We start from the raw sequence: 26446 nt of genomic DNA, 5'->3' as shown, positions 1-26446 counted from the left end.
TGCCCACCGCCCGAGTCTCACAAGGCAGAAGAGCGGTTAGCTGGCAGCCTTGGGTGTGCCACGTGCCCTGGATGGGCCACGTGCCCTCGGTGCTGCACCCACTGGGGCTAGTTCCTGTCTCTGCTCCTCTGTCCCCGTCTCTCAGACTCATCCACGCCCACGCCTGCGCTCACATGACAAACAGACCCACTTTTCTCTGCTCACGTTCGCCTCCCCTTGTCTCAGATCTCTGAAATGAAATCTCAGGGAATATTTGGACTTCTCAGGTTGTATAGAAAGCATTATTTACACAGAACATTAAAGACATTCTCATCCAGTGACACGAGTGTGAATTCTTCCCTGTTCCTCCTCAGAGGAAGGGGCTGGAGTTGGGGGTGGGCTGGGAAGGCAGCCCCTTCCAGGCACTGGCCGTGGGGCACAGGTGGGTCACTGTGGACCCAGTGGCAGGGACCGTGGCTCTGGGGCCCCCTGTGTTCCTGGAGGGGGCTGCAGACAGGGCCCTGCATTTCACACAAATGGAGAGGGTGGGAAGGGAAGGGCTGCTAGAGCTGTGGGGATGGTTTCCCTGGATTGGGTTTGGGGGGTGGGGACGAGGAAGGGACGGAGCCGTTCTATAGGTGGACGTGGGTAATGAGACACGGTAGTGGCGACCTTGCTTCTGACCCTTCACAGCTGGAAGTAAAATGGGGTCATCTTGCCAAGGTGATGAGTGCAGAAGGTTCTCAGGAAGATGCGGCTGGTGCCAGAAGACCCCTGGCTTATTCACATTTCAGCCTGGGCAAGAAGAAAACAAGGTAAGAAACAGGAAATGCCGGCCCCTCCCCAGGAAATGGAGAGTCCACAAGTGAAAGGGAGGCGAGATTGAGTCATGGCAACCGAGGGAGATGGACGAGCCTCCAGTTGGCAGAAGTCCCTTGGCTGGCTGTTTTTAGGAGGGACTTTGAAGCTCCAGCCCCCGGGATCCCTCACCCAGGGCTGGAAGGGGTCACTGGGGGCATCTGGCAAGCCGTGGCTGAAGCTTCCTGTCATCCCCAGCCACGGTCCGAGCTCAGAGATCTCCCCTGACCAGGACCCCATTAGCACCTGAGGCGGCCCACTGAGAGGGAGCAGAGCCAGAACGGCCTTTGGTTTCGCTCATTGCTCTGACACCGGAAGGCATCTTCTCTTTCTGGCAATAATGGCCTTTTAAACATTCCGAGACAGGGACTCTGCCCCCCAATTTCCCTTCCCCCCTTCTCCCCCCTTCCCTTCCCCAACAAGTCATCTTTTCTCCATTGTGAACATGCTCTTAAATACTTGGGCCCAGATCTTTCAAAATCGTCTCTGGAATTCTGGAAACCCGTCGATGGATAAGCATCGCTCCCCTTTGCTGACTACCGGGGATCCCAGGTTAAAGAACCTCTCGCATTTCCTGTGTATGCTTTGTGACCCTGGGCCAGTCACGACCACAAGTGTCGGCTCGCGTGGCTTGGCCCTAAATCACAGCTTCTGAGCCCACCCCTGACTTCGTGTGTCAAGCGTGTTTCCTCCTTGTCCAGGTCAGAGGAGGCTTCGTTTTTGCCGTCTCTCCTCTGGCAAGCACTTTAGCAAATGCTCCTGGAAAAGTCCTTTCTTTTAACGGGACCTGGACCTCCCCTGGACCACAGCTGCCTTCCCACAATGCTAAGAACCGTCCGTGGTATCCCGGCGTATCCTGTCCGTGGTATCCCGGCATATCCTGTCCGTGGTATCCCGGCATATCCTGTCCGTGGTATCCCGGCATATCCTGTCCGTGGTATCCCGGCGTATCCCGTCCTCGCCCTTGTTTGGGACACGCTGCCTCCCACAGGTGATCGAGGCTTTTCACAGGAGCTACCCTGTCTCCCTGGGGGACCCACACTCATGGGATCACTTTCTCAACCCTAACTGTTTCTTTGTTTTCTCAGCCCCAGCTCTCTTTGCCGGCTTGTCGAGGTCTCTCTGAGCCTTGCCCACTGAGCTTTCCTGACCCTTTGTTAAGTGTCTCTCTACTCCAGGGGTCCTCAATCGGCACTGTCCGGGGGACCTGGGGGTAGTTTTGGGGGAGGTCCGTGAACTTGGGGAAAATGGCAGCTTTATTTCAATAGAATTGGTTTCCTTTGTTTGGGGCATTTAAGTGCGTTATTTTATAGAAAGGGCCCATGAGTTTTCCCATGTTGTTAAGGCAGTTGGCGGGTAGTAGCCGCCTATCTGAGCCCGGGTTCCTCGGTCACCATCTGTTAACAGCTGCTGCCCCAGCCCTCAGAGGTGGAGGCATTTCAAAGCCCCCATCTGGGAGCTTAGGGAGGCCCCATTCAGAGCTGCGGGCTCCCTGGGATGCTGTTGCTCAGGAAGGGGATGCCATGACCCGTGAGGGCTTTGGGCAAAGTCTCCAGCCTCACACCCCCCCCCAGAGGCCAGATGGAGGCAGCCCTGGGTGCAGGGAGGCTCCCGGCCTTTGTATCAGGTCTGTCTGACTGAGGCAGGGCCTGTTATGCAGCAATGACACAAGTGGGGGCCTCAGAGGCCCCCAAAGATGCTGAGGAGGGAGACGGGGATTCCCTCCCATGACCGTGACCGTGACCGTGACCGTGGCCGACACTTGTTCAGCTGCTTCCCTCTCGGAAGAACAGCTTCGGGCCATGGCAAGAACGCTGGACCCAGAGCTAGCAGTTGTGACCTGGAGCAAGTCAGACATCTGGCCTCTGAGAGGCTGGGCGGGGCAGAGAAAGCCGAGACCTGGGCTCCACGGCCAGAGCTACCCGGCGGTCACTGACCTCTGAGGGTCAGCTCTCGTCTATGAAACAGGGATGAGATGGGCCCTCCCCTCCCAGCTTGAGAGCGAGGCTGAAATGAACAGCTCAGAAGGAGCTTGGAAAAGCTTACTAAGTTAAAGCCCACCAGGGGGCCAGCGAGGATGGCTTCCTTGGCCCGGGGCCAGGCTGAGCCACATCCTCGGGCCTTGCCAGCTGGCCAGGACCTGCATCCGTTGGCCTCCCCCCCACGGGGAGGCTCTACCTACGGGCCTCTGGGCCCATCCTCGAAGCCAGAGTAATACCTGGGGGCCAGCCCCCCAACCCTGAAGTTCTGGCCAATGGTCATTTCCATCCCCGGCCTGTGCCCCCACTGGGGGATATAGATCAAGCAGAGTGGGGGAGGGAGAAGCTGCCCAGCCCAACCTGCCATTTCACAGGTGAGGATGCTGAGGTCTGGGGTGGTGAGACTTCTGAGATCAGGATTGGAATCTGGGTTCCAGAGCTGCCAGGATTCATCACCAGCAGAAGCTCTTGCTCTCCGGGGCATTCCATGAGAGAGAGCCGCATCCATCCCCCTGGAGCCAGAACCCTCCTCGAGGAGCAGCCTCTCCCAGGCCCCTTCCTGCTCCTGCCTTCCCTCCGAGATCCTCCCTGCCACCATATTGTGACTCATTAGGCGGGAGCTCCCTGAGGGTAGCACAGTTCCTGGCCCTGGCAGATGCTTATTAAATGCCCGTTGCCCTGTGTCTGCCCCACTGCCGGGCTCCCTGGGCTCACAGGGGGATTGGACTCACCTGTCACAGCCTCTGGGCCCCATGGAGGTCATAGTCGCTGTCGGAGGAGTTGTCTGGCGGGTGGGAAGTCCGGTCCAGGGCTCCTTCTAGAGCTGGAGAGAAAACATGGACTGTGCAACCCGAAGGGGGCCGGACTAATTGATCTCTCGCATGGCCAAATCCGGGGTCTGGCGGGACCGTGTCCTCAGGATTCTCTGGGCCCGCTCCTGCCCTTGGGGTTTGCGTGGCTGTGAAGTAAAGGACCGTCTGTCCCTCACAAGGGGACTCTCCTCCCAAAGGATCTAGGCCGGGCCACTGCTCACACTCAGGGCCAGGGGGTCACGGGAGCAGCTGGGCCCGGATGTCCCCTAATGGGATCTCGTTAATGGCCTCAGGATGCATTACTACATGTGGGGGGAGGGCATGTCTCTCTGGGGCTCTTAGATGTCTGTGGTTGGGCCTGCTCTCGGACCTCTCCTCCTCCCAGTGCTCTCCTTTGTGCTGGAAGGGACCCAAATCACGTCACCATGTTGGGGTCAAGGTGCCCTGGACAGCGCTCAGAAGGACCTCCCACAGGACTGGCTGATGTCTGGCCGGGTGGGGGAGGTGGGAGGGGTCATATGTGCGCCCACCCCCACCTGCCTCCCTTCAGGGCCTTCTTTCTTTGTGGGGGGGGGTATCTGGGCTGAGAATCAGGAAAACCCCAAGCTCCATCCCCCCCCCCAACTGACTGGTTCTCCCACCCTGGCCAAACCTCTTTACATTCCCTTTCCTCATCTATAAACTGAGGGCTGGGACCGGATGGGCCCCGTCTAGGTTCCTGGTCTCTTCTAGATCCAGACTCTTGGGAGACCCGGTTTCATTCATTTAAAAACATTTTTTTAAATCAAGTAATGAGGTCTTCCATATGAAAAGTACAACAGAAAAGGAATTGTACACGAATTATGAGGTCTCATATCCAGTGATTATTTTCTTTTAAGGTGACTTTCAATTCTTCTTTTGGTAAGTAAAGCTGGGAATTAGAAATCCCTTCTCTTAAAGTTATTTCCCAGCCTGCCCTGTGCCTGATTCCTACTAACCTTTGGCTATTTCTTCTTTCCATTAAAATAAAAATGCTTCAATGTTTCTCTTTTTAAAAAATTTTGGTGACCCCATCACTAACCCCTGGGTTCCTTCTCTCCTAAAGGGAAAGGAAAACAAAACCCTTCTATCAGATCCGCAAAGCAAAATCGAACAAATCCCTGTACTGGCAAAATAAATGCCTCCTACTGCTCTCAGCAGCTTCGTGACCCCAGACAGGCTCCTTCCCCTCCCTCTCGAAGCCTCAGGTTCCTTCCTCGGCAGCTGAGAGTGGCCACTGATCCCACCAGGATTGCTGGGGGCAGATTTGAGGTTTCAAGCCCTAATGGTCCGTGTTCCCCTGGGCCAGCGGGGCCCAGCTGGGGAGTCCTCGCAGGGGTGGGGGTGGGGGCGATTCCAGTCCTTACCTGGATAAGCCGAGAGGCGGGAGTGCCTGGGAGGCTGGCTGTATTCATTCTCCACATTTGAGGCTCCAGGATTCTCCACTTGGGACCGGATGGTTACCGTGTGGTTGCGATGGAAGGACACTGCGTGGACATGAAGGAGAAGTCCCAGGGGGCCCTTCTGAGGCAACCCCCAGCCCCTCTCCCTTCCTGTCTATCTTGCATGGGATTGTGGGAACCCTAGCCGACTTTAGATGGCGGTCACTCAGATGAGCCAAGCCAAGGCGCTCAGATGGTCAGGAGGCAGGTTCTTAGGAAGGGCTTTCACAGGCTGGGCCCTTTCTAGATCCAAAGCTGGTCTCAGGCTCAATGGGCCAATGATGAGCCAAGACCACAGCAGAGAAGAGGTGACGGGCGGCGCTGACCCATCGGCCTCCCGAGCTGTGGGCCTGAGGCCCCTTTGTCGGGAGGAAAAGCCTCTGCAGACCCTGGCAGTGAAGGGAGGGGCAGATGCTGGAGCAGCCATCCTCTGCCTCGCTGGGAAGCCTATTCCTGGCTGCTGGGTCCCCCCCCCCCCACCCTGGGAAGGGGGAGCTGGGCCTGAGAGGTCCCCTTACCATTCTGGTTCACTCCTGTTGGACCGATCCACTGGCGCTGCTTCTTCTGGCGGACTGAGCAACAGAGAGAGAAATAAGTATTAGGGAGTGGCTGCTGGGGAGCATGGAGGCCATTCCAAGGGAGGCAGCTCTGAGGAGCAGAGGCTGGGTCAGACTGGAGCCCAGGAGGCCCGGCCTCTGCTCCAGGCTTTGCTGTGGATTCTGCCTGTACTGTTGGTCACACAGAAAGATGATGATTGTGACACTCCTGTTCTCTGGGACAGAAGGAAGGCTGAATTTGAGTCAGAGGGCCTGAGTTCAAATACTGTCTCTCTCACATACACACTCAGAGAAACAGAGACACACAGACAGAGAAGAGAGGTGGGGGGGGAGATAGAGACAGAGACAGAGAGCGAGACAGAGACAGAGGAGACACACACACACACACACACACACACACACACACACACACACACACAGAAAACTTAATAACAATTGCCACCCATACCAAAGAGAGAAAGCCAGAGGCAGGGAAATGGAGGAGAAAAAGGAGATTGTTCCAGAGAGAGGAGAAAGAAGCTGTGGGGGACTAGGGGAGCCTCTACTTACATTTCTTTTCTAGTTTCTTGTAGGCCACAGGCCCACACGTCACTAAAAGGATTGCCACAAGGATGAAGGTCAGAATGATGCTCATCACTGTCCCTGCCCCGGGCCCAGCTGCATTTAGATCCTGGCCTGAGAAGAAACAATGATGAGAGCACTGAATCTTGATCTCATTGAGAAGAGTTCTAACTAGGGCAGGGCAAATGGATCTTTGTCCCGGGGAGCTGAAATTTAGAGGACATTCTTCATCTGTACTCCTCCAGAAGACAGAAACAACTGAGTTCAGGATTAGCTTGAGCAATTTGTTAAAACAGGAAACTACCGGACAGAAATGTTTCCTCTTCTTTGTAAGCAGACATTCTCCACCCAGCTCCCTCTCCTAGCAGGGGCTGTCTCCGCAGAAACCCCTGTCCGTGGGAACTGGTTCTGGAGGGTTATGTCTCTCTCACTATGGGATGGTGTCCTGGGATCTCAGCTCATGAAATCCTGAGTCCTGAGCTCTGAGCTCCCTACCGACAGCCTCATCTTTCACCCCTACTATTTGTCCCACGAGAAATTTGTGCCGGTTGCCAGTCTCTCTGCTCCTAAGACATCAGCAACAAGACAACATCCAGTCATCAGAGCAGTGACTTCTCCTTCCCTCCCATTAAGTGGGGGGGAACCCCCAAAAGAACCTGCTGGGGTTTCTGACATCCCATAGCTCACAAGTGCAATGAAAAGAGCATCCATCATATCTACATCAACTCATACAAATGAGCTATGTGCTAGGTAGAGGTAGGTCTATCATCTATTGGTTGTCTTTTTCTCATATATCTGCTCCTCTTTTGATGAAGATTTTAATCTATTTGCCTATCAGCCATCATTCAATTATTTACACTTGGAAAGATGTAAGTCCTTATTTTCATGCATTTTGTAGTTATGCTGAATGAAATTTCCTACCTTCATGCTGGTTTTTATTTTTATTAAAATAAAGAAAGGCTCATGTTTTCTGTAGTTTGACTATTTTATTCTACTACTTTACTACAGGTATTGTTTCAATTAGTTTTCTATTGAATCTCGGGGTTTCTCGAACTTAGCCACGGTGACATCTGCAAATAGAGAGATAATCTATTCCCTTCTTTGCCTATAATTATTTCTTTTATTCCTTTTTTGTTTTATTGGTGCAGTAAACATTTTTATACATATTAAACAACAGTGCCGACAATGAACATCCTTGATTTACCCCTGAATTTATTGGAAAAGCTTCTAGACTTTGCTCATTACATTTGATGCTGGCTCTTGCTTTTAGGTAATTTGGATCTCAAGGAAAGAGCCTTTTATTCTTGTGCTTTTTTTTTTTAAGCATAAATTATTACTGCATTTTAGTAAAGGCTTTTCCTGGTTCTACTGATATAATTATGTCTTGTTTTCATTTTTTAATTCTTCCTATCCATCAGTTCTTATGTATTATCTATTCATGGACTCTTGCTTCTTTAGCTTCTATACTGTTACCCTTAAGTACCGATCTCTTGACCTGGATACACTTTGAGACCTCAGATTGCTTCTTTTGTTTTTTGGGGGTTTTTTTTGTCAATGTCCCCAGACTCTGGCACTGTGGCTGGCTTATAGGATGCACTTAATCCATCCTGACTTCCATGTTGGTGAGTGATTGCCTCAATGCTCTTTTTGTGAAAAGCTGTCCCCTCCCTCTTTCCCCAAGAGAAAGACCCCAGGAGCCACAACTCTCAGGGAACAGTTGGCTTCCCAGCTTACACTCAATCATTGTGCCTTTGCAGAGTCGGTCTCCTGGCAAGAATGTGTAGCAACGAGACAGGTTCCCATATTTGCAGTGGAGCATGCTGGATGTAGCAGATGTTGATTTTTGAAATACATCCTCCTCAGAGATTAGGCTTCCACAGTGTTGCTCATGGCATACCTCTTCCCAGTTCTTTCTTTTTCCACACAAGGCTTTCCACTGACCCTCAAAGTATACCTCCACGATGCCCTTGCAGGGATTGCTTCCACCCTTCAGTCTGCTTTTCACCTTTGGCTGGAAATCTGAAGTGAGGAGAGTTGGGGAGGAAGAAGATGAAAGAATTGTGGCTGGCTGACCATTTGTCCAGCCCTGTCCCCATCCTGTCACACCTTAGCCCCAGCTTAGTTTGTTTAGTTCATGTCAAAGGGATGGAAGCTTCACGAAGAGGAAGTCTCTTCCTCTCCCAATGGTGAGGGTAGTCTTTCTTATTAGCTTCCTTCCATGGGTTTACAGCCTCTGAGGTCCTTTCTCCCTCTAGATCTAGGGTCTTAGACTTCCTTCTCTCTATCTCTGTCTCTTTCTGTCTCTGCCTCTCTTTCTTTGTGTATGTATCTTTGTCTCCCCCTCTCTCTGTCTCTTGTCTCTGTCACTATGTCTCTCTCCCTGTGTCTCTCTGTCTCCCTCCCTCTCCATGTCTTGACATGCTCTAGATACAGGTAAACATATTAGAGAATATGGAAAAACTACCTTTCAGTTCTATGGATAAGAGAAAAGTTCAGGACCAAACAAGGAATAGAGAGAATCACAGAAGAAAATGGAAAATGTTAATTCTGTAAAATTTAAAAAGTTTTTGCATAAATAGATCTAGGATTAAAAGAGAAGCAATTAATTGAATATTTGAAGCAAATTTCCTGATAATATTATAATTTTCAAAATATATAAGGAACTGATATGAGTTTATGGGAAAAAGAGCCATTTTTCTAATTGATAGATGAAAATGAACAGGTAGTTCATATGAACAAGAACATATCCAGGTATATAAAGTTATATTTGAAAAAAAATCTTCCTTACTAATTAGAGAAATGCAAATTAAAACAGTTCTGAGATCCCAACTCATGCTCCTGATAAAATGGTAAAATGACAAAAAATAAAAAAAGAAAGAAAAAAGAAAATAAGAAATGATGGAGGAGATGTGACGAAACAAGTACATTGAGAAATGGTGGATCTTTGAATGAGTGCAACTATTCTATAAAAAACTATGAAATTATACACAGAAAGTTATTAAATGTGGCAAGCCCTTTGATCCTGCTAGAACACTGGTAAGCCTGTACCCAAGAGAGACCAAAAAAAGAGGGGAAAATAATTTATGTATAAATGTATATAATTATAGCAAGATTTCATGTGTGTGTATGTGTGTGTGAATCTATCTATGTAGTGACAAAAATACTGAAAAGTAAGAGGTTGCCCATTAACTGAGTAATGGCTAAATAATTTATTTTATGGCACATGAGGAAGTACTGTTGTCATATGAGAAAGGAGAAAATAGATTATTTTTTTGAAAAGAGAGATGAATAGACTTCTTTGAACTTAGGTAGTGTGAAATGAAAAGAACCAGAATATTATAAAAATGAATTCTTTTGAAAACCTTTATAAACTGATGAATACTGAACTGATGTATAAACTGAAATAAACAACCAGAAGAAAGAGATTTATAACGATAATAACGAAGGCAAACAACGGATCAATACAACACACATCCAGGTTTTCAGAGGACCAGAGCTGAAGCATGGTACCATTACATACAGATGAGGGATTTAAGTGAAGATTTTTATATTTATTTATATATTTTATATACACATATATACACATATACACAATACATATATATGCAATATACACAGATACATGTATATATACATATACACATGCCTGTATACACAAATATGTCTATACACATGCCTGTAATATACACATATACATATATATTTGTGTATAGATACTGGGGGAATTTGTTTTGCTTGACTATACACTTTTGATTTTTTTACTTAAATTTTTATTTTCAATTCCACATTCTATTCCCTGTATCTGTCTCAATACTCCTTTATTCCCTCCATCACCTATTCAGAAGGCAAGAAATGATACCCGTTATATGTATGTATATATATATATATATGTATATATATATTATGTATATTTATTACAAGAAATTTGCCTTTTTTTCTTTCCTTTTTTAAAATGAAATAGAGATGGGAGAGAAAATAGATATCTGTTAGTTAAAAAAAAAAAAACATTTAAAATGGAGAGATGGGGGTGCCGTGGATGTGAAATGTTGCATTCACTTTTGGATAAGATCACTGTATTCTTAGTTTGACTTTGAGACATTTCAGGAAGTGAGAAGAATCTATAAAAGTTTATAATGTAAAAATGAAATATGTCGATAAAATGGAAAGAGTAAACATGGAAGATGAGGGGATTGAATTCAGAGCCTTGCAAGGGCCCTGCCATTCCTATGAATCTAAGCATCAAAGACAGGCTTAGAAGCCAGGTCCCATCTGCCATTCCTACTACAGGTCCATGCAATCTGGAATAGAAAGTAGTCATGGAACATCCAACTGAGTTTGGTGCCATTGTGTGTGGGCTCTGGCCAAACTGTCCTATTCTTGGCTCCCCCTCTCCCCCCTTCCAGCCATTAGCCTTTCATTCATGCTATTCACCACTTGGAAGATCCTCCCTCCCACTCTTTGCCTATAGCCTATTTAGCTTTTTACCCAATTTTGTCACTGTCCTGTCTCCCACACCTCTCCCAAGCCTTTCCTGATTTTGAAAACGTTTCCCCACTTAGATTTCATGTAATATTTAACTTGTGCCTTTTAGTGCCATGTAATATCATGATAATTCTCTACTTTGGTTTCTTAGCTCCTTGCTAAGCTGTACTCCTTTTGTGCTAGGCTCTGCATACAGTTGATGCTTAATAATGAGTGAATGAATGAAAGAACTTTGAAGCTGAAGGGAACCTAAGAGGCTAAGTCCAGGGAAATGAAGAGGGCCCACTCACCAGAGCAGACAAGGGAAATGGTTTTGTTTTGCCTACAGCTCTTCTGCTTGGTGAAGACTTGGTCCAACGAGGTTCCATTTTGGTTCCCGACCTCCCAGAGGATGGGCAGGGGCTTCAGGCCTTCGGAATTCCCCCAATCTGGTTTTTCTGCTGGCTGGTCCAGAAGTTCCAGGAAAGTGCCACAGTTCAGTTCCCGGCAGATCTTGTCGCCCAGGGCATCGGTCCAGGTTTTGGAGTCGAAACAGATGCTCCCCCCGATACGTCCCCTGTAGAGCTCCACCACTCCCGCGCATCTGAGTCTCTCCTTCCCCTCCACCAGCAGGAACCTCGAAGGGCCTGGAGGAAATAAGGGAAGAAACCAAACATGGGGAAGGGGAGAGATGAAGCACCAGGGAAAGGGGCAGAAAGGTTCTTGGTCATTGATAGGAGATCATGGAATCCATCTTGCACATGGGGCAACCAAGGCTGAGAGGTAAATTTAGTGGCAGGTTCTGGACTGGAATCCTCAGACATTTAACCAATGCTTGGTTTATGGGAACCGAACGGTGAGCTGATGGAACTCTGATCTCATCCTCCCCTGATACCCATCATTCTCTCCTGCCTCTATTTAGCTGCCTTTTCTCCCTCTGCCACTGATCATCACCGATCTCCCTCTGTCTGTCCCCTTCACTACACCAAGGCACTTGCTGGCTGCTGGATCAGTGTGGAGCAGAGTGGGACTGGGCCCAAAGGCCAGAGTTCCCTGGAGCAGTTGTCAGCCTGAGCGAACCAAAACTGATAGTCTTTCCATAAGCTAGAAACAACAGAGCTTAGCTTCTACTTCACAAGAGCAGTTCCTCAAAACCAGAAGCTACCAGATGGGAAACTGAAGTGAGGTGATCACCTTTCTTCTCCCAGAAGACCTAGGGAAGCCTGGAGGCAACATCCTATGTCTTGCTTCTTTTCCTTCTCTACCGGAACCAAATATGACTCATGGTTCTTGACCCAGATTTATAAGTTCCTAGTTCTGCTTCTATTGGGGTACCCAAATTCTCCAGAAGAGCAGAAGCTCCAAGGTCCCCAGAGCTTGGCCCCTCCACCAATGTTGAAGGATGACCGAAATAAGCCTTTCTTGCTCATAACCGCAAAGATAGAAATGGGTGGGGCTCAGGATGGGTGAGTCATGGGACCTGAAAGGGGGAGACCTTAGAGGCTCATTTTTTGGATGAGGACCCCAGAGGGTTAGGGCCTTGTCTCAGTCACAACCGTTGAGTGATGGAGACGAGACTCGTGCCTTATTCATTCTCCCTGCCTTTTCAGATGCCCCCCAAAGGGTGCAAGCCCCCTCTGTCCTCAGCCAGAACTGGAACACAACCTGTTCAATCAAAAGCACCGCACACCCATCCCCTATCTGAGCTTGCCCACAGCCATGTCATAATCCAGCTCCAAGTGTTCTACAAACATGAAAGGAAAGAGACTCAGAGGCTGTCCAGAAGCACCAGACACCCCCCTCCCCAGCTGCGAACTCTCAATCGCGTGCTTTCCATGAGGCACCAATGAAGCTGCCCAGAACAGCCACATGGCTGCTCCACGGGCCATGAAGAGAGGAGGAGAGGGCCAGGAGGAGTCTGAGTCCCTGCAGGAAACCTGGAAGCTCTTACCAGTGGGCTCAGGTGAAGTCACAATGGGCCGCTGGGTGGGCAGAGAGACTTTGGTAACTGCTTCTGAAAGGAGAGGAAGCCTTGGATGAGTGATGTGAGGAAGCCCCAGATCTGGTGGGTAGAGACTCAGAGAGAGCAGGCACTCAATTGTTACCTTATTCGAGCTTAAAGCAACAGGAGGTAGATGCATGATTATTATTCCCTTTGTACAGATGAGGAAACTGAGAGGTAAGTTATCTTCTAGGGTCTCACAAATGTCTGAGCCAGATATCAAGCTCAGATGTTCCCGAGCTTAAGTCTGGAACACTATCCATTGAGCCACCCAGCTACTGGTAGGTCAAAGCAGGACTCCCTTAAGATATATTTCTAAAATGCTTTTCCTCATGGAACATCTATGAAGGGAGAGCAAGGATTCCTACCTTCATATTAAAGATGAAGAAACTGAGGCTCAGCGAGGTTAGCTGTCTCTCCCAGGGCCAAACAGCCTGGCCAGGATTGGCAGTTGCCGGGGATAGGGTCAGAAAGAACTGGAATATTGGCTGTATGACTCTGGGCAAGTCACTTCACCCCTTTGGACCTCAGTTTCCTCATCTATAAAATGGGGCTAACAACTCCCCCCACCCCTCCCTACTCCCCTTGTTGTGAGTATCAAATGAGATACATGTGTCGGACGCTTTGTAAATTGTAGCTATTACAGGTGGTGATGGATGGAGCGCTGGGCCTGGAATCTGCCTCAGACACTTCCTAGCTGTGTAACCCTGTTTGCCTCAGTTTCCTCATCTGTAAAATGAGCTGAAGTAGGAAAGGATCAACCACCCCAGTATCTTTGCCAAGAAAACTTCAAACGGGGTTACTAAGAGTTGGACATAACTGAAAAAGACTGAACCACAGATTAAAAGGCCTTTCCCACATCATCCTGCTCCCCTGGTGACAAATGCTAGAATGGAAGCCGGGATCGCTAGTCTCTGGGGACTCTTCTGGAGGGCCTCCATTTCCCACAGGGCTTCCAGCCAAGACTCAAGGCTGGGTTGGTTCTAGGGGGATTCCTGGGGGGCATTCTTACACTTGGGGAGCCATGGTGCTCTCCCCAGGGAAGGGGCTCAGGGACTCACCGTGGCAGTCCACTTTCAGTTTTGTCGAGGAGACATTTATGGCCGGGTCCAGAACAGAAGGACTGAAGAAAGAGCAGGCCATCTCTTTGGGTGTTCTCAAGGGGCCCAGCTTGCTGTGCAGCTCAGTCAGCTCCTGTTCTTTCTGCTCCTTCAGGCAAAAAACACTCGTAGTATGATTGAGCTTGACCTCCAGTTGCACCTGACATGGGGAGCCAGGGTTAATGATGTCCTTGGAGGGTCCTAGGGAGGCACAGAACAGGTTAGAAGATCAGATCTGAAGAATCCAGATTCCTCAGTGCCCGCCCCCCCACTAGTTCTGGCTCCTGTCCTTCCTTCCCAGCCCTCTCCCTCCCAGTGGCCGGGCCCTGAAGATAAGGCAGTTAGTGTAGATACCCTCAGCCAATCTGGGCTTTACATGAACTTGGGCCAGTGGCTTCCATTCTCCCGGCCTTAGCTCCCTTTTCACTCTAAATCCCAAGAAGTTTAAAAAAATGTACAAATACATTTCCTTAGAGCAGGTTAAGAGCCCTTTGAAGTGGGAGGGAAAGAGTTCTAAACCATCCTAGAACTGAGGAGCCCGAGAGACCCAGAGATGGGGAGACCCTTGTCCGATCTCATGTTAGAAATGCCCGAATCTGGTCTTTCCAGTAGGAGCCTCGTGGGATTTTACATTTAGGGGTCCTCCATTCAGATCCCTCATTTTACAGAGGGGGAAACTGAGGCCCAGAGAAAGACAACCCTCCAATTGGAATTCTGGTGTTTTTCCAATGAACTGCATAGAAACATCTCATGGAAAAAAAAAAAAAAACACAAAAAAACATTATTGTGTTTCATGCTTTTGCAAGGTGAGCATATGAGGGCATTTATGAGATTTCTGTATGAAAAATACTCTAGTATTTCTGTGTGTGCATGTGTGTGTGTGTGTGTGTGTGTGTGTGTGTGTGTAAGAGCACTGAGTGCACAAACCTGAGCTTCTGAGTGTCTCAGGGGTGTGGGTGAGACTAGTGGATGATGTCGTACAGTTTCTGTAAAGTGGGTGGACGAATCTCTCTGTGACCGCTCCCGAATTTCCTTTCCAGTCTACATTTCTCAAAACTACACACCTCCACACTCCTTACCTGAGGGGGTCTGCTGTGGTCCTCCATGACAGGAAGATACTGCAGAGAAGAGACCAGAGACAGGGAGAGTGAGAAAGAGGTAGAAGCAAACTGAGTTGAAATAACAACCATGAAATAAAACCTTCCCAAACATTTCCTGATACTCGAGAGATATCTCCAAGGAGAATGGGCTGCTTCAGGAGGTAGTGAGTTCCCCATCACTGGTTGTTTCCAAATGGAGTATGAGTGATTTTGGAGAGGGAATCATCTGGTCTAGCTCCTCACTTTACAGATGGAGAAACTGAGGCTCAGTAGGGAATGAAATTTTATGTTGGAAGTATTGAGTCTAGGAATCAGGGGAGGCACTTCTGAGTGGAATGTGAATCCCTTGTGGGGAGAAATGGTGCCATTTTTGCCTTTGTGTCTGTAACAACTAGAACAGTGCCTAGCACATAGTAGGTGCTTAATAAGCTCTTATTTATAGGATGCAGACTCCAGAGCTATATAGACTCACACAAGTGAAGAGTCTTAGCCAAAGTCTCAGGATTGAATTGGCTGCATGGGCAGGCATGGATTAATCTTGCAAAGTCACTTTCTGACTCTGGGCTTTGGTCAGTCCGCCACAAAAGGAAAAACTGGTGGTATTGAGGTTCTTGTCGTCTTGTTATCCCCATTCTACAGGGGAGAAAATTAAGGCTCAGATAATCCAATTCCAATTGACTAATGATGGACAGAATCAGCTACATCCAGAAAAGGAACACTGGGAAATGAGTGTAAACTGTTATTTTTACCTTCTGAATCCAATTCTTCCTGTGCAACAAAAAATTCGGTTCTACACACATATATTGTATCTAGAATATACTGTAATATATTTAACATATATAAGACTGCTTGCCATCTTGGGGGGGGGGTTGGGGGAGGAAGGGAAAAAATCTGAATAGAAATAAGTGCAAGGGATAATGTTGTAAAAAAATTACCCATGCATATGTACTGTCAAAAAAAAAGTTATAATTATAAAATAAAATAAAAATAAAAAAAAAAAAAGAAAAGAAAATTAAGGCTCAGAGAAATGGATTTTTCAAGATCACACAGATGATAAGAAGCAGAGGGAGAGCCCCCTCCTCAGTGGGTCCAGCAAGGTCAAAAGACAAGTCAGGTGAGCAACTTTTTCAATGAAGAAATCAAAGCTAAATATATCTATATCTATATCTATATCCATATAGATATAGATATATATTGTCATATAAAATGCTCTAAATTATTACTGATCAGAAAAATGCAAATTAAAAACATTTTGAAATGTCATCTGACACCTGTCACATTGATTAATATGAGAGAAGGGAGAAATGACAGATGCTGGAGGGTATGTGGAAAAATCGGAACACTATACTATTGGTGGAATTGTGAATTGATTCAACCGTTTTGGAGAACAGTCTGGAAAGTTACCTCAAGTTTTAAGACTATGTATGACCTGCGACCCAGACGTGTTAGGTCTGCTTCCCAAAATTATCAAGGAAAAGGAAAAAAATAAACCCTATATAGTCTAAAATATTTATATCAAAGAACTAGGAATTGATGGAATGCCCATCCATTGCGGAATGGGCATATGATTGTGATGAAAACACTGTTGTACTATAAGAAATGATGAGTTCCATGAAATTAGAAAAACATGGAAAGAGTTGTGTGAAATAATGAAGAATGAAATGAGCAGAACCAAGAAAACATTGTATATAGTAATAAAAATAATTCATTTCAAAGAATAATTCTAAATAACCAAGTTATACAAAGTATTATAAATATTCAAATCAACTATAAAGGATTTATGAAGGAAGATGCCATCCACATCCAAGGAAAGAACTGATAAATGGAAGTATGCATAGTTTGGTGTTACATATATACAAATATGCATATATATATATATATATATATATTCATATGTGTCAAATGGTGACGTACTCTAGCATAATGTGGGAAGTGAAGGAGAGAGTTTGGAACTTAAATGTAACAAAAATAAATTTAATTTAATTTAAAAATAAAATTTAAAAAAATCTTTTTTTTTTAAAGTAGCTTAAAGCCCAAAAGGCAAGTCCTATTATACCAAATCTTTAAATTTAAAATTAGAAGATCTTCTTAAACTTATTCCATTCATGACCGCTTTTCACCCAAGAAATTTTTATGCAACCGCAGGTATATAGGTATATAAAATACATATGTAAATCAAACATTTACTGATAATAAATAATAATTTTGCAACTCCTACATTCACTTGCAATCCCATATAGAGGTCACAACCCACAGTTTAGGAAGTTTTGTTCTTGAGAGCTATTGTTTTTTGTAAACAACACCTTGTAGGATTCTGGCTTTTAATCCACTTTGCTATTCACTTTCATTTTATGGGAGCGTTCATTCCATTTATATTCACAATTAAGATTATTAACTCTGTATTTACCTCTATCCTATTTTCCATGTTTATACTTTTCTTGAGAGCTGATTGTTAAATTTTCAGCATAAGCATTTGTAACTCACAAATCAAGAGTTACAAATTGGCATTTTATCTGTTGTTTTACTGATTGTATAGACTTTAGAAAGTGCTGGAGAAAATAATAATGCCAATTAAACTTGAGTGTGTCATGGGTATTTTTTGGGGAAGGGAGACAGTTGTTAAATGTTTCTCAACACACCCCTGGCTATAAAAAGACCTGAGAAATCCTCATTTGCTACATGGACTATCTGAAGCCCAAAGATGGGCAAGGTCATACATCTCTTAATTAATGGAGTGCGATTCAAACATAATGTCTCTGACAGTGCCCCAACAATGCACTACTTCTATTTCTCCAGCCTGCAGCCCACTTGCCTCTGCCAGGTTCCCTTTGAGCTGTTGACTTCTCAAGGTCTTTGGTAGGGCCACTCTGGGCCCTGTAGTTCTGGTGGTCAGAACCTGGTACTCTGTGGTCAAGGGTACATGCTTCCTTATCTGTAAAATAGCACCTCTCAGAGTTGTAGGACAAAGGAATGAGAATGACCTTAGCACAGCACCTGGCACATGTTATGTTTTAAATATTGGTAATCATTTTTATTAATCTCTCCAGTCTCATTATTCCCCTTCCTTCATTTATGGTCTAAGCCAATCTGGTCTTCCTGCTGTTCTTTACAGGCAATAGTCCATCTTGCTCTCTGTGACACACTATTTTCTATCTCTCAGCCTTTATTCAAGTTCCTGCCACAGGGGGAATAAGCTCCCTCCTCACTCCTGCCTCTTGAGAATCCCTGTTTTCCTTTAAGACTCAGCTTGAGAGGTATTTCCTCCAGGAAGCTTTTTTTGATTCTCATACCTCTCATACTAGCTGCCCAACCTCTCTACATTCCCAAATTAACTTATATTTACTTAGTGTCTACTTTGTATTTACTTAGTATCTACTTTGTATTTGTTTATTGCCTACTTTGTATTTATTTAGTATCTACTTTGTATTTACTTAGTATCCACTTTATATTTATTTAGTATCTACTTTGTATTTACTTAGTATCCACTTTATATTTATTTAGTATCTACTTTGTATTTATTTAGTATCTACTTTGTGTTTGTATCTACTTTGTATTTACTTAGTATCTACCTCCTGAAGAAAGAATGTAAGCTCCTTGAGGCAGTAAGTTATTTCTCACTTTCCTGAGTGACTTCTTCAGTATCCAGGGCCAGGGGCCTCCTGCTTCCTTTCTTCCACTCTTTTTGCAGCTTTTGTGTGCTAGCTTTCCAATTATATTTTTAGCTCCTTAAGGGCAGGGGCTCTCTTGATTTTTTTTCATATTTAGGATCCCAGCACTTGAGAACAATGCCTAGTGCATAATAGCTTCTAAATAAATGCCTACTGATTATTCTCCAGGACAAGAAGCAGGTACTTTAAAAAGGCAGATTGATAAATCTTTGAAATTCTGTGAGCTATTTCCCCTTTTATATATGAGAAACTGAGAATCAGAGGGCAATGATTTGCCCAATATCTCCAGCTCCGGATGCGTTCTGCCTTTTCACAATTTAATTCAGTTCAAAACTTTTTCATTTATAGTAGGTGCCACAGCTAGGTACTAAGGGAATAATTCTTGCTTGGGAGACTTCCTTCAAGATTTCGCTCCATCCCACCTTATACAGGAAGTCTTCCCTCTGAGAGCAGCTCCCCCATCTAACATTTATCTATGTGTGTATACACACACATATACATATATATATATACATATATGTATATATATAAACATACATCTACATAAGTTTATGTATTTATATAGTATATAAATGTTTTCTGTAGATGTGTTTTATATATAAATACACATTTCTATATATAAATACACACATATTTTGATGTAAACACATATATGTTTCTATACATGAATCCATATATAGATGCAATTATTTCTCTCTATTAATACATGTATACGTTTCTACTTATAAATACACATGTTTCTTTATATCAAAACTTCTTAAATTGTGAGTTGTGTCCCCATATGGAATCACTTGACTGAATGTGGGGGTTGCAAACTTATGATTTCTTATCAGCAAATGTTTGATTTATATACCTATTTTATAAACATATATACCCAGGATAATGTAAAAATTTCTCAGGTGAAAAGGGATAGTAAGTAGAAAAAGTTTAAGTAGCCCTGCTCCAAATAAATCCATATCTGAATATATATATATATATATGTTCCTATGTATAGATACATGTTTCTAAATATAAATTCACCTGTTTTTATATAAATCTGTAGACTTCAACTTATAAACACATAAATATTTCTATATAAAATGCACATGTGTTTCTATATAAATACATATATGTTTCTAGATATAAACCCACAAATTTCTCTCTATATATATATATATTATACACACACCGATATGTTCTAGATATAAATACACAGATATGTTTTGATATAAATTCACACATATTTCTCTCTAAACACACATAGTTATGTTCTAGCTATAAGTACACAGATGTTTCTAGATATAAATTCATATATTTCTATATAAGACACGCATACATGCATATGTATACATGTGTATATGCATAGACATATACTTTCTCTGGATGAGACTCAGAGAGATGCTGCAATTTGGCCATGAGTGCCCAACTCATAATTATTGAAGGCCAGAACTTCACTCCTAGCTTTCTCTCCACTATTCCAAGGTTTCTGATTGTCGTGGGAGACCCTTGGAAGCAGGGATTGACTGTTCTTGGTTCCCCCACAAAGTAGGGAGGTCCTAAATTAACTGACTGCCTATTCTCATTGGAGACCTAACAGGGGTCACTCCTCAGAGGGTTAGAGTTAGCGTTGAGCCCTTGGGAGGTGAGGTCTTGGCTTCTCAAAGTCTGTTGATAGAGCACAACCACCACCAAATACTAGTGAGAGGTCTAGTAAAAAAAACATTCATTAAGCCCCTAATGGATGCCAGACACTGTGTTGAGCCCTGAGAAAACCAAAGGAAAAGCATGGTCCCTGAATGCTAACAGATTGTAAGTCCCTGGTCATTGGATCATTGGGTCCTCTTAGTCCATAGTGACCTCTGCCTTTTCAATTTATCACCAATCAGTCAAGAAGCATTTTTTATGCACTTAAAAGCCTGGTTTAATCCAAACCAACAAGCAATTATTAAACAGCTACTATCTACCGCCCACTGTGCTTGGCAGGCATGTATGTCTCACTGAGTGATATACAGTCCTTTCTTCTTCTCAGCCCTTCCTGTGCCATGGACCCCTAAGGCAGTCTGGTGAACCCCCTGGACCTCTTTTCAAAATAATGTTTGTTGTTATATTCATAGTGGAAGAAAATACTAAATTTCATTTAGAGGCAGGTGAAAATAAAATAAAGTCATTTTCTTCCCACACGAATCCCCCCCCAAAATCTATCCATGGGCCCCTGGGGAGTCTGTGGGTCCCAGATGAAGAAAGCTCACCCTGGTAGCAGAGAAGGCAGAACCCTGTCTTTGTAACCCCAGGCCCAAGGCTAGAATGAAGCAGCCCTTAGCAGCTAGAGGAAGAAAGCATGGAATTCAAGTCTCACCTCAGATGCTTGTTCACTATGTTTCTTTTTGTCACTTAACCTCTCTCAGACTCAGTTTCCTTATCTGTAAAACGGGGTTAGAAATAATATGTACTCCCCAAAGTTGCTGTGAGGATGAAATAAGACAATATTTATAAAGCACTTTGTAAACCTGAAAATGCCATAGAAATGCTGGCTGCATGAGCCATATAAATGCTTATTAAATTGGATTAGGACAGAAAAGCTAAGAAGAGAGAGGCCTGACATTGGAGAGATGCTCATGGAAGCTCACTAAGACCATCGACAAGACTACCCGCTGATTTTCCTACAGCACAGGTCACTCCCCTGCTCTATAAACTCTCATGGCTCCCGCTGACTCCCAGGATCACACACAGAGCCCTGTGTTTGGTGTCTAAAACGCTCCACTGCCTGGCTCCGTCAGGCATGTTCAGTCTCCTTATGTTACCCTAATTCATGCAAGTCCAGCCAGCCAGGCCTTCATGCCTGACTTGCCCCATCCTGCCTGTCAGCACCAGCTGCCCCACAGAGTCGCAGAGGTGAGACTTGTCAGGACCCCCACTCACCATTTAATCCTCCTTCTCCCCTCCTTCTCCTCCAGGCTCAGCTACGTTCTACCCTGGATCTTTTGTGATTCTCCTCCATGCTGGCTCTGCCCCTTCCTCACAAATCCCCTCATTTATTTTCATCTACTTATAAGTGTGGATAGTTGGGTGACCCAGTAGACAGAGCCTGAGTAATTTAAAAGTGGCTGAGTAAGCCTAGGCAAGTCACTTCACTCCATTTGCCTCAGTTGCCTCATCTGTCACTTCAGCTGCAGAAGAAAATGACCAACCACGCTAGTAATTCTGCCAAGAAAACCCCAAGTGGGGTTATAGAGAATCACAGAAAAAGAACCCCAAACCTCTTATTTGCACGCACGCTGTTTGCCCCCAATAGAAAATGAGCTCCTTGAGGGCAGGCCATTTCGTTTTTGCCTTTGTACTCCTCGCACTTAGCACCGAGCCCATAGCTGGTAATGAACACGTATTAATTGATCGATGGTTAATAAAAGAGTTGTGATCTGTACCAGTGAAGGAACTCAGCCATCCCAAGAGATGGAATCCTAGAGAAATATACATATACAAGCTTCAGGTCAAACTGCTAACATTTCTATAACCTCACATCTTCCAATACAGAGAAGAGGAGGGGGAGGATTCTCCCCATTTTATAGGTACAAAAGTCGAGGCCCACTGAGGCAAAGTCAAGAGTCTGCAATTATAGTCTAGGTCCATGGGGATGCAGGGCCAGGGTTTTCTAACTTGATCTCCAGGGTCCTCCTCTCTACCCACAGCACTCCCATAAGGGGGTCTTCAAGGGCCAATAAAGCGTGCTCTGTGGCCGGGACCCTCTCTCTGACTCGTGGCTGCCCCTCAGGGAGCTTTTTACAATTGGCCAGAGCTGGTTCACTCCCCCAGCTTCCCTGGACCTGAGTTCAAATCCTGGCAGAAACGTATCGCCAGTGATGATTTATACGTAAGAGCCTCCAAGACCTCGCTTCCCTCTGCATCAGTTCATATAAGTCTTCTCCAGCTTTTCCGAAACTGTCCTTTTCCTCATTTCTTATAATTCTAGAGTGTCTCAGTCACGGATTGAAATTTTTTCGGCCTCTGGCCTGACTACGGATGCTTGGTACAAGTCAATTTTGTCTTTCTCAAAGTCAGGATGGGGCAAGGAGAAGGAAGAAGAAATAAGTATTTGTCAGTTCGAAAAAGAATAAAAGCTAATTGAAAAATCGCCCAGGAAATATGACCAGAAAAGGAATAGAGAGGCTCCTAGTAAGAAGAGTGAGGGATGGAAATAATGGTTCTGGGCAAGTCCCTCCCCTTCTCTGTAAGTCTCAGTTTTTTCATCTGCAAATGGGGGGGGATTAGATGGGTTGGCTTCCACGGTTCCTTTCTGGCTGTAAATATGTGAGTCCATGAGCAGGGACAGATGAACAGGGAGCTGCAGGGGGAAACTGAGGCAGAGCTTATCAGATGAGAGAAGCAGGTCCCCTAAGGTTTGGTAATCTTTGGCTAGGGAGCAAGGGACACCCCCAGCTCTGAGTCTCGGACATTTTATCCATTAAATGGAGGGAAGAATTATGCTGCAGAAACTCATCATAATCGGTAACAATTTTTCAGGCTATCTGGAAAAATGGAGTCAAATAAATGCTATCTCCAATCTCGACTCCAGGGGACTGATGGAGCAGACCGAGGTGGTGGACTACAGGAGCTGAATGAGGCGCTTGCTATCAGGCATGCTCCAAGGGCCTGTATGTTTTGCTTATTTGTTCTTTTTTTGTTGTTGTTATAAGAGATGATTCTGTTGGATGGGGACTGGATGGGGCTGGGGCGGGGGGGGGGGGGGGCCTCGGTGAGGATAAAGTCCATCCCTACTCCCGAACTCCTGCTGTATCCTCCCAGGGCAGCTGGAACAATTTCAGATTTTGAGAGTTTAGAAATTTAGAGTCTCAGAGGGCTACCTGGGGCACTGAGAGAGGGTCTACACTTCCTGCGGACACACAGCCAGTGATGACAGACCTTAAACCCAGAGCTTCTTGACTCACTGAGCCTTTATACTTATTAGCTGCATGATCTTGGCCAAGTCACAAACCATGGAGTCAAACCTTTCCTGAGCTAATGAGCTGGTGAATATGGGTATCAGGAGGGAGAAAGTTCCACTCTGGGAGTTCCCTAGGCGAGAGAAATCCTAGATCTGGTGCCCCCTCCTCCCAACAACAATAGTTTCTAGTTTGATACGTCCAGTGTATCCTCTCGGGGCCTGATCGATTCCCCTTCCCCGCTGTGGGCAGAGGGCACTGTCTCTCTGGTCCCTCCCATGGACGTCCACGATATGGGGTTACCGGACGGAGGCTGAGGGGCTCCGGCCACTGTTGATCCCCTTGGGAACTTGTCAGGCCACTGGCTTATCCCCTTGGCCCCAGAGCAGGAGCCCGTGGGGTGCCCGCTCCCCAGGGATAGGTGCCACATGTCAGGCTCTAGAGCCAACAATAGACATTTGAGGCCTCCTTGGCGCTTTCTGGAGAATCGCTTCATTTCCTCCCTCTTGTCTTTGTTCTAAACTTGGCAGATGCTGCAAAGCTTCAGAGTAGGAGAGTGACTCGATGGCTGAATTTCAAAACAAAAAGACTTGGGCTCAGAGCTCACCTCCAGTGCTTACTGACTGTGCACCCATGGACAAACTATGTGCCTCCCCCTAACCTCAGTTTTCTCATCTGTTAAATGGGTATAAGGCCAGGGAGGTCCTTCCCTCGAGGTAGCCAAGACTCAAGTGAGAGTAACTCATATTGTAACTTGTAAAGTGTAAAGGACTCAGGCAGCATCAGTCTTTAAGACTCTGAGGTCCAGGGCAATGCCTTCAGTAAAAGCATCAGGAGCCATAGGGAGTCAAGGGGGAGCTCTCAGAATAGAGGACGGCCGCCCTGGACGTGGCCACGCTTTATGAAATTTTTGTGGACGGAGTGGACGGTGTCCATTCGGGCTAGGCAGGGCCTTTCCTTAGAGGCCTGGATGGCCGCTATTGGTCCCGCCAGCACCCAGCCCTGTCCCTCTCCTGGCCGGGGCAGAGCAGGTCCCAAGCCCCTTTCTGCTCCTCTCTCTTGCTAGGTTCTCCCCTCCAAAACTTTCCCCAACTGATGGAACCCTTTGTTTTTTCCATGACCTGGATGGATATTTTCCTATGAGCCTGAGTTGCTTCCTGTTACCCAGATTCACTTTCTCTTCACCCGTTTCTCTGTCTCTTTCTCTGTCATCTCTTTCTGCCTCTCTTCCTTTTTGTCTTTGTCTCTTTCTATGTCTCTTTATCTCTTTCTCTCTGTCTTTCTTCCTTTCTGTCTCTTTATCTTTCTCTGGCTCTCTTTTTCACACACACACACCTCCTGCTACATGAGCATCCATCCTGTTCTAGCCACCCTGGGGCCTCCCCCATCTGAGTGGAGTCTGCTTGTCCCCCACCCAGGAGAAAAGAGGCTGCTCCAGTATCCCTGAAGGGGGCCTCTCTGCTCCCCATGAGGACTGGCAGAAAACTGCCCCCAGAAAGGCTCAGGAACAGCCATCAGGATGGCGGATTTTGGGGTAGATATTGGGGTGAGGCTGGGGTTGGGGCAGGAGAGGAGGGAGGAGCACATGGACCCTCAGTCTCCTCTTCCAAGCTGGATGATCCGGTAAGAGGCTGAGACCTGGAGGGAACCAGTGAGCCCTAGCCATTCATTTTACAGATGGAGAAACTGAGATCTCGCGAAGTTCAAGTTCTACAGGCACTAAATGACCGAGCTGTGATCCAAATTGTCCCTGCTCTTTGCCTCATCCCTTTTCATAGGATTAAGAGCTGAGACTGAGTTTGGGGTACAGTCCTTCATTTTACAGGTAGGGAAACTGAGACCCCCCCAAAGAGGAAGACATTGCCCTAGTTCATACAAATAAGATAGTACAGAGCAAGCTGGGATATGAACTCATTTTCACTGCCCCCATTCATTGGAACACGCCCCCTTTTGACCCCCACATTCACCAGCCCAAAGGCTATGAACTTCCCCCAGAGAGGGGACACCTACCCAGTGTTAGGTCAGGAATCCAAAGCCCCAGACCTAGACCCAGGGCCAAGCCACACCTAGGTCTGCCTTTCTGAAGGCGCCGTGTCTCCCCAAGATGTTCCACAGTCTCAGAAAGTCCCTCAAAGGCAAAACTCACCCAGCGTCCCTAGCAGGTACAGCAGGGTCGGCGGTGACCGGCAGAGGCCCATGGGCAGGGTGCTTCTCCCACGTGTGGAGCTGGGGGGCGAGGTGTCTGCTCCTTGTGTGTTCCCCAGGGGAAGGAGGAGGACAGGTTGGGGGGGGGGTGTCGGGGTTCTGCGTCACTTGTATTTGAAGATTGAACTGCCAACTTCCTCCGAACAAAACCACCCTCCCCAGCCCTATCTGGCGGAGCAGCCCAGCATGCTCTCTGCTGCCTTCCTTTGCTGTGGCAGTTCCTGGGGGCTGCCCACTCCCCTGCTCTCTGGGCTACCTTTGACCTTGCTCAGATGCCATCTTGTGCTGGAAGCCGTGAGGTGGGAGAGCCGGGGGACCGCAGACCACTATCATCTCGGGGCCCCCCCAGAGCAGGAGTCCTGTGTATTGAGGGACTTTCTAGCTGAATCTTGGGGTCCCCCAGGGCCATGATGGGGGCTGTTTTCACTGCTCTGAGGAGGCGGCTTTATCTCTATGTTGGGGTGACTTTCTGGGGGGGAGTCAGGTAGTCCCACTCCCTGTGTGTACTAGCCAGGGTTGGGGGGGGGGTCAGTGAGCCTATAAAGAGCCCGCGTTTCTATTGTTTCCATCAGCGTGGGTAACGTGACACAATTGTTTGCCACCGTGTGCCTGCTGCTGCCGCGCTCACACATGCTTTGTCTGGCTGTATTTACTTCCTATCTCCCCCATGCGGCTGGCTTTGAGGCTTTGTGCCTTTCGGGGCAAACAGGAAACAATCCCCTTGTTCTTTGTGCAGAATTGGCGGGGTCTCAGGTCTCGGGCTTCTGGAGGGCTGGGGCGTCTGGGAC

The 26446-nt window shown here is 46.4% G+C and overlaps 1 protein-coding gene across 1 annotated transcript; it reads right to left on the bottom strand.

Moving 5' to 3' along the window:
• Positions 1-252: 252 nt before the first annotated feature.
• On the bottom strand, positions 253-25988 carry CD5 (CD5 molecule). The gene is made up of 11 exons (XM_074274345.1): positions 25600-25988; positions 14849-14887; positions 13731-13970; positions 12619-12681; positions 10979-11314; positions 7941-8225; positions 6195-6320; positions 5607-5660; positions 5014-5133; positions 3548-3639; positions 253-774 (listed from the first exon to the last, which is right to left on the bottom strand). Exons 1-10 carry the CDS (start codon positions 25649-25651, stop codon positions 3551-3553), a joined length of 1404 nt encoding a protein of 467 aa, XP_074130446.1. The 5' UTR covers positions 25652-25988; the 3' UTR covers positions 253-774; positions 3548-3550.
• Between the last annotated feature and the right edge of the window lie 458 nt (positions 25989-26446).

Source organism: Sminthopsis crassicaudata, chromosome 6 (assembly GCF_048593235.1).
Source record: "Sminthopsis crassicaudata isolate SCR6 chromosome 6, ASM4859323v1, whole genome shotgun sequence".
Lineage (NCBI taxonomy): Eukaryota > Metazoa > Chordata > Mammalia > Dasyuromorphia > Dasyuridae > Sminthopsis > Sminthopsis crassicaudata.
This window is presented reverse-complemented; position numbering and strand designations above follow the sequence as displayed.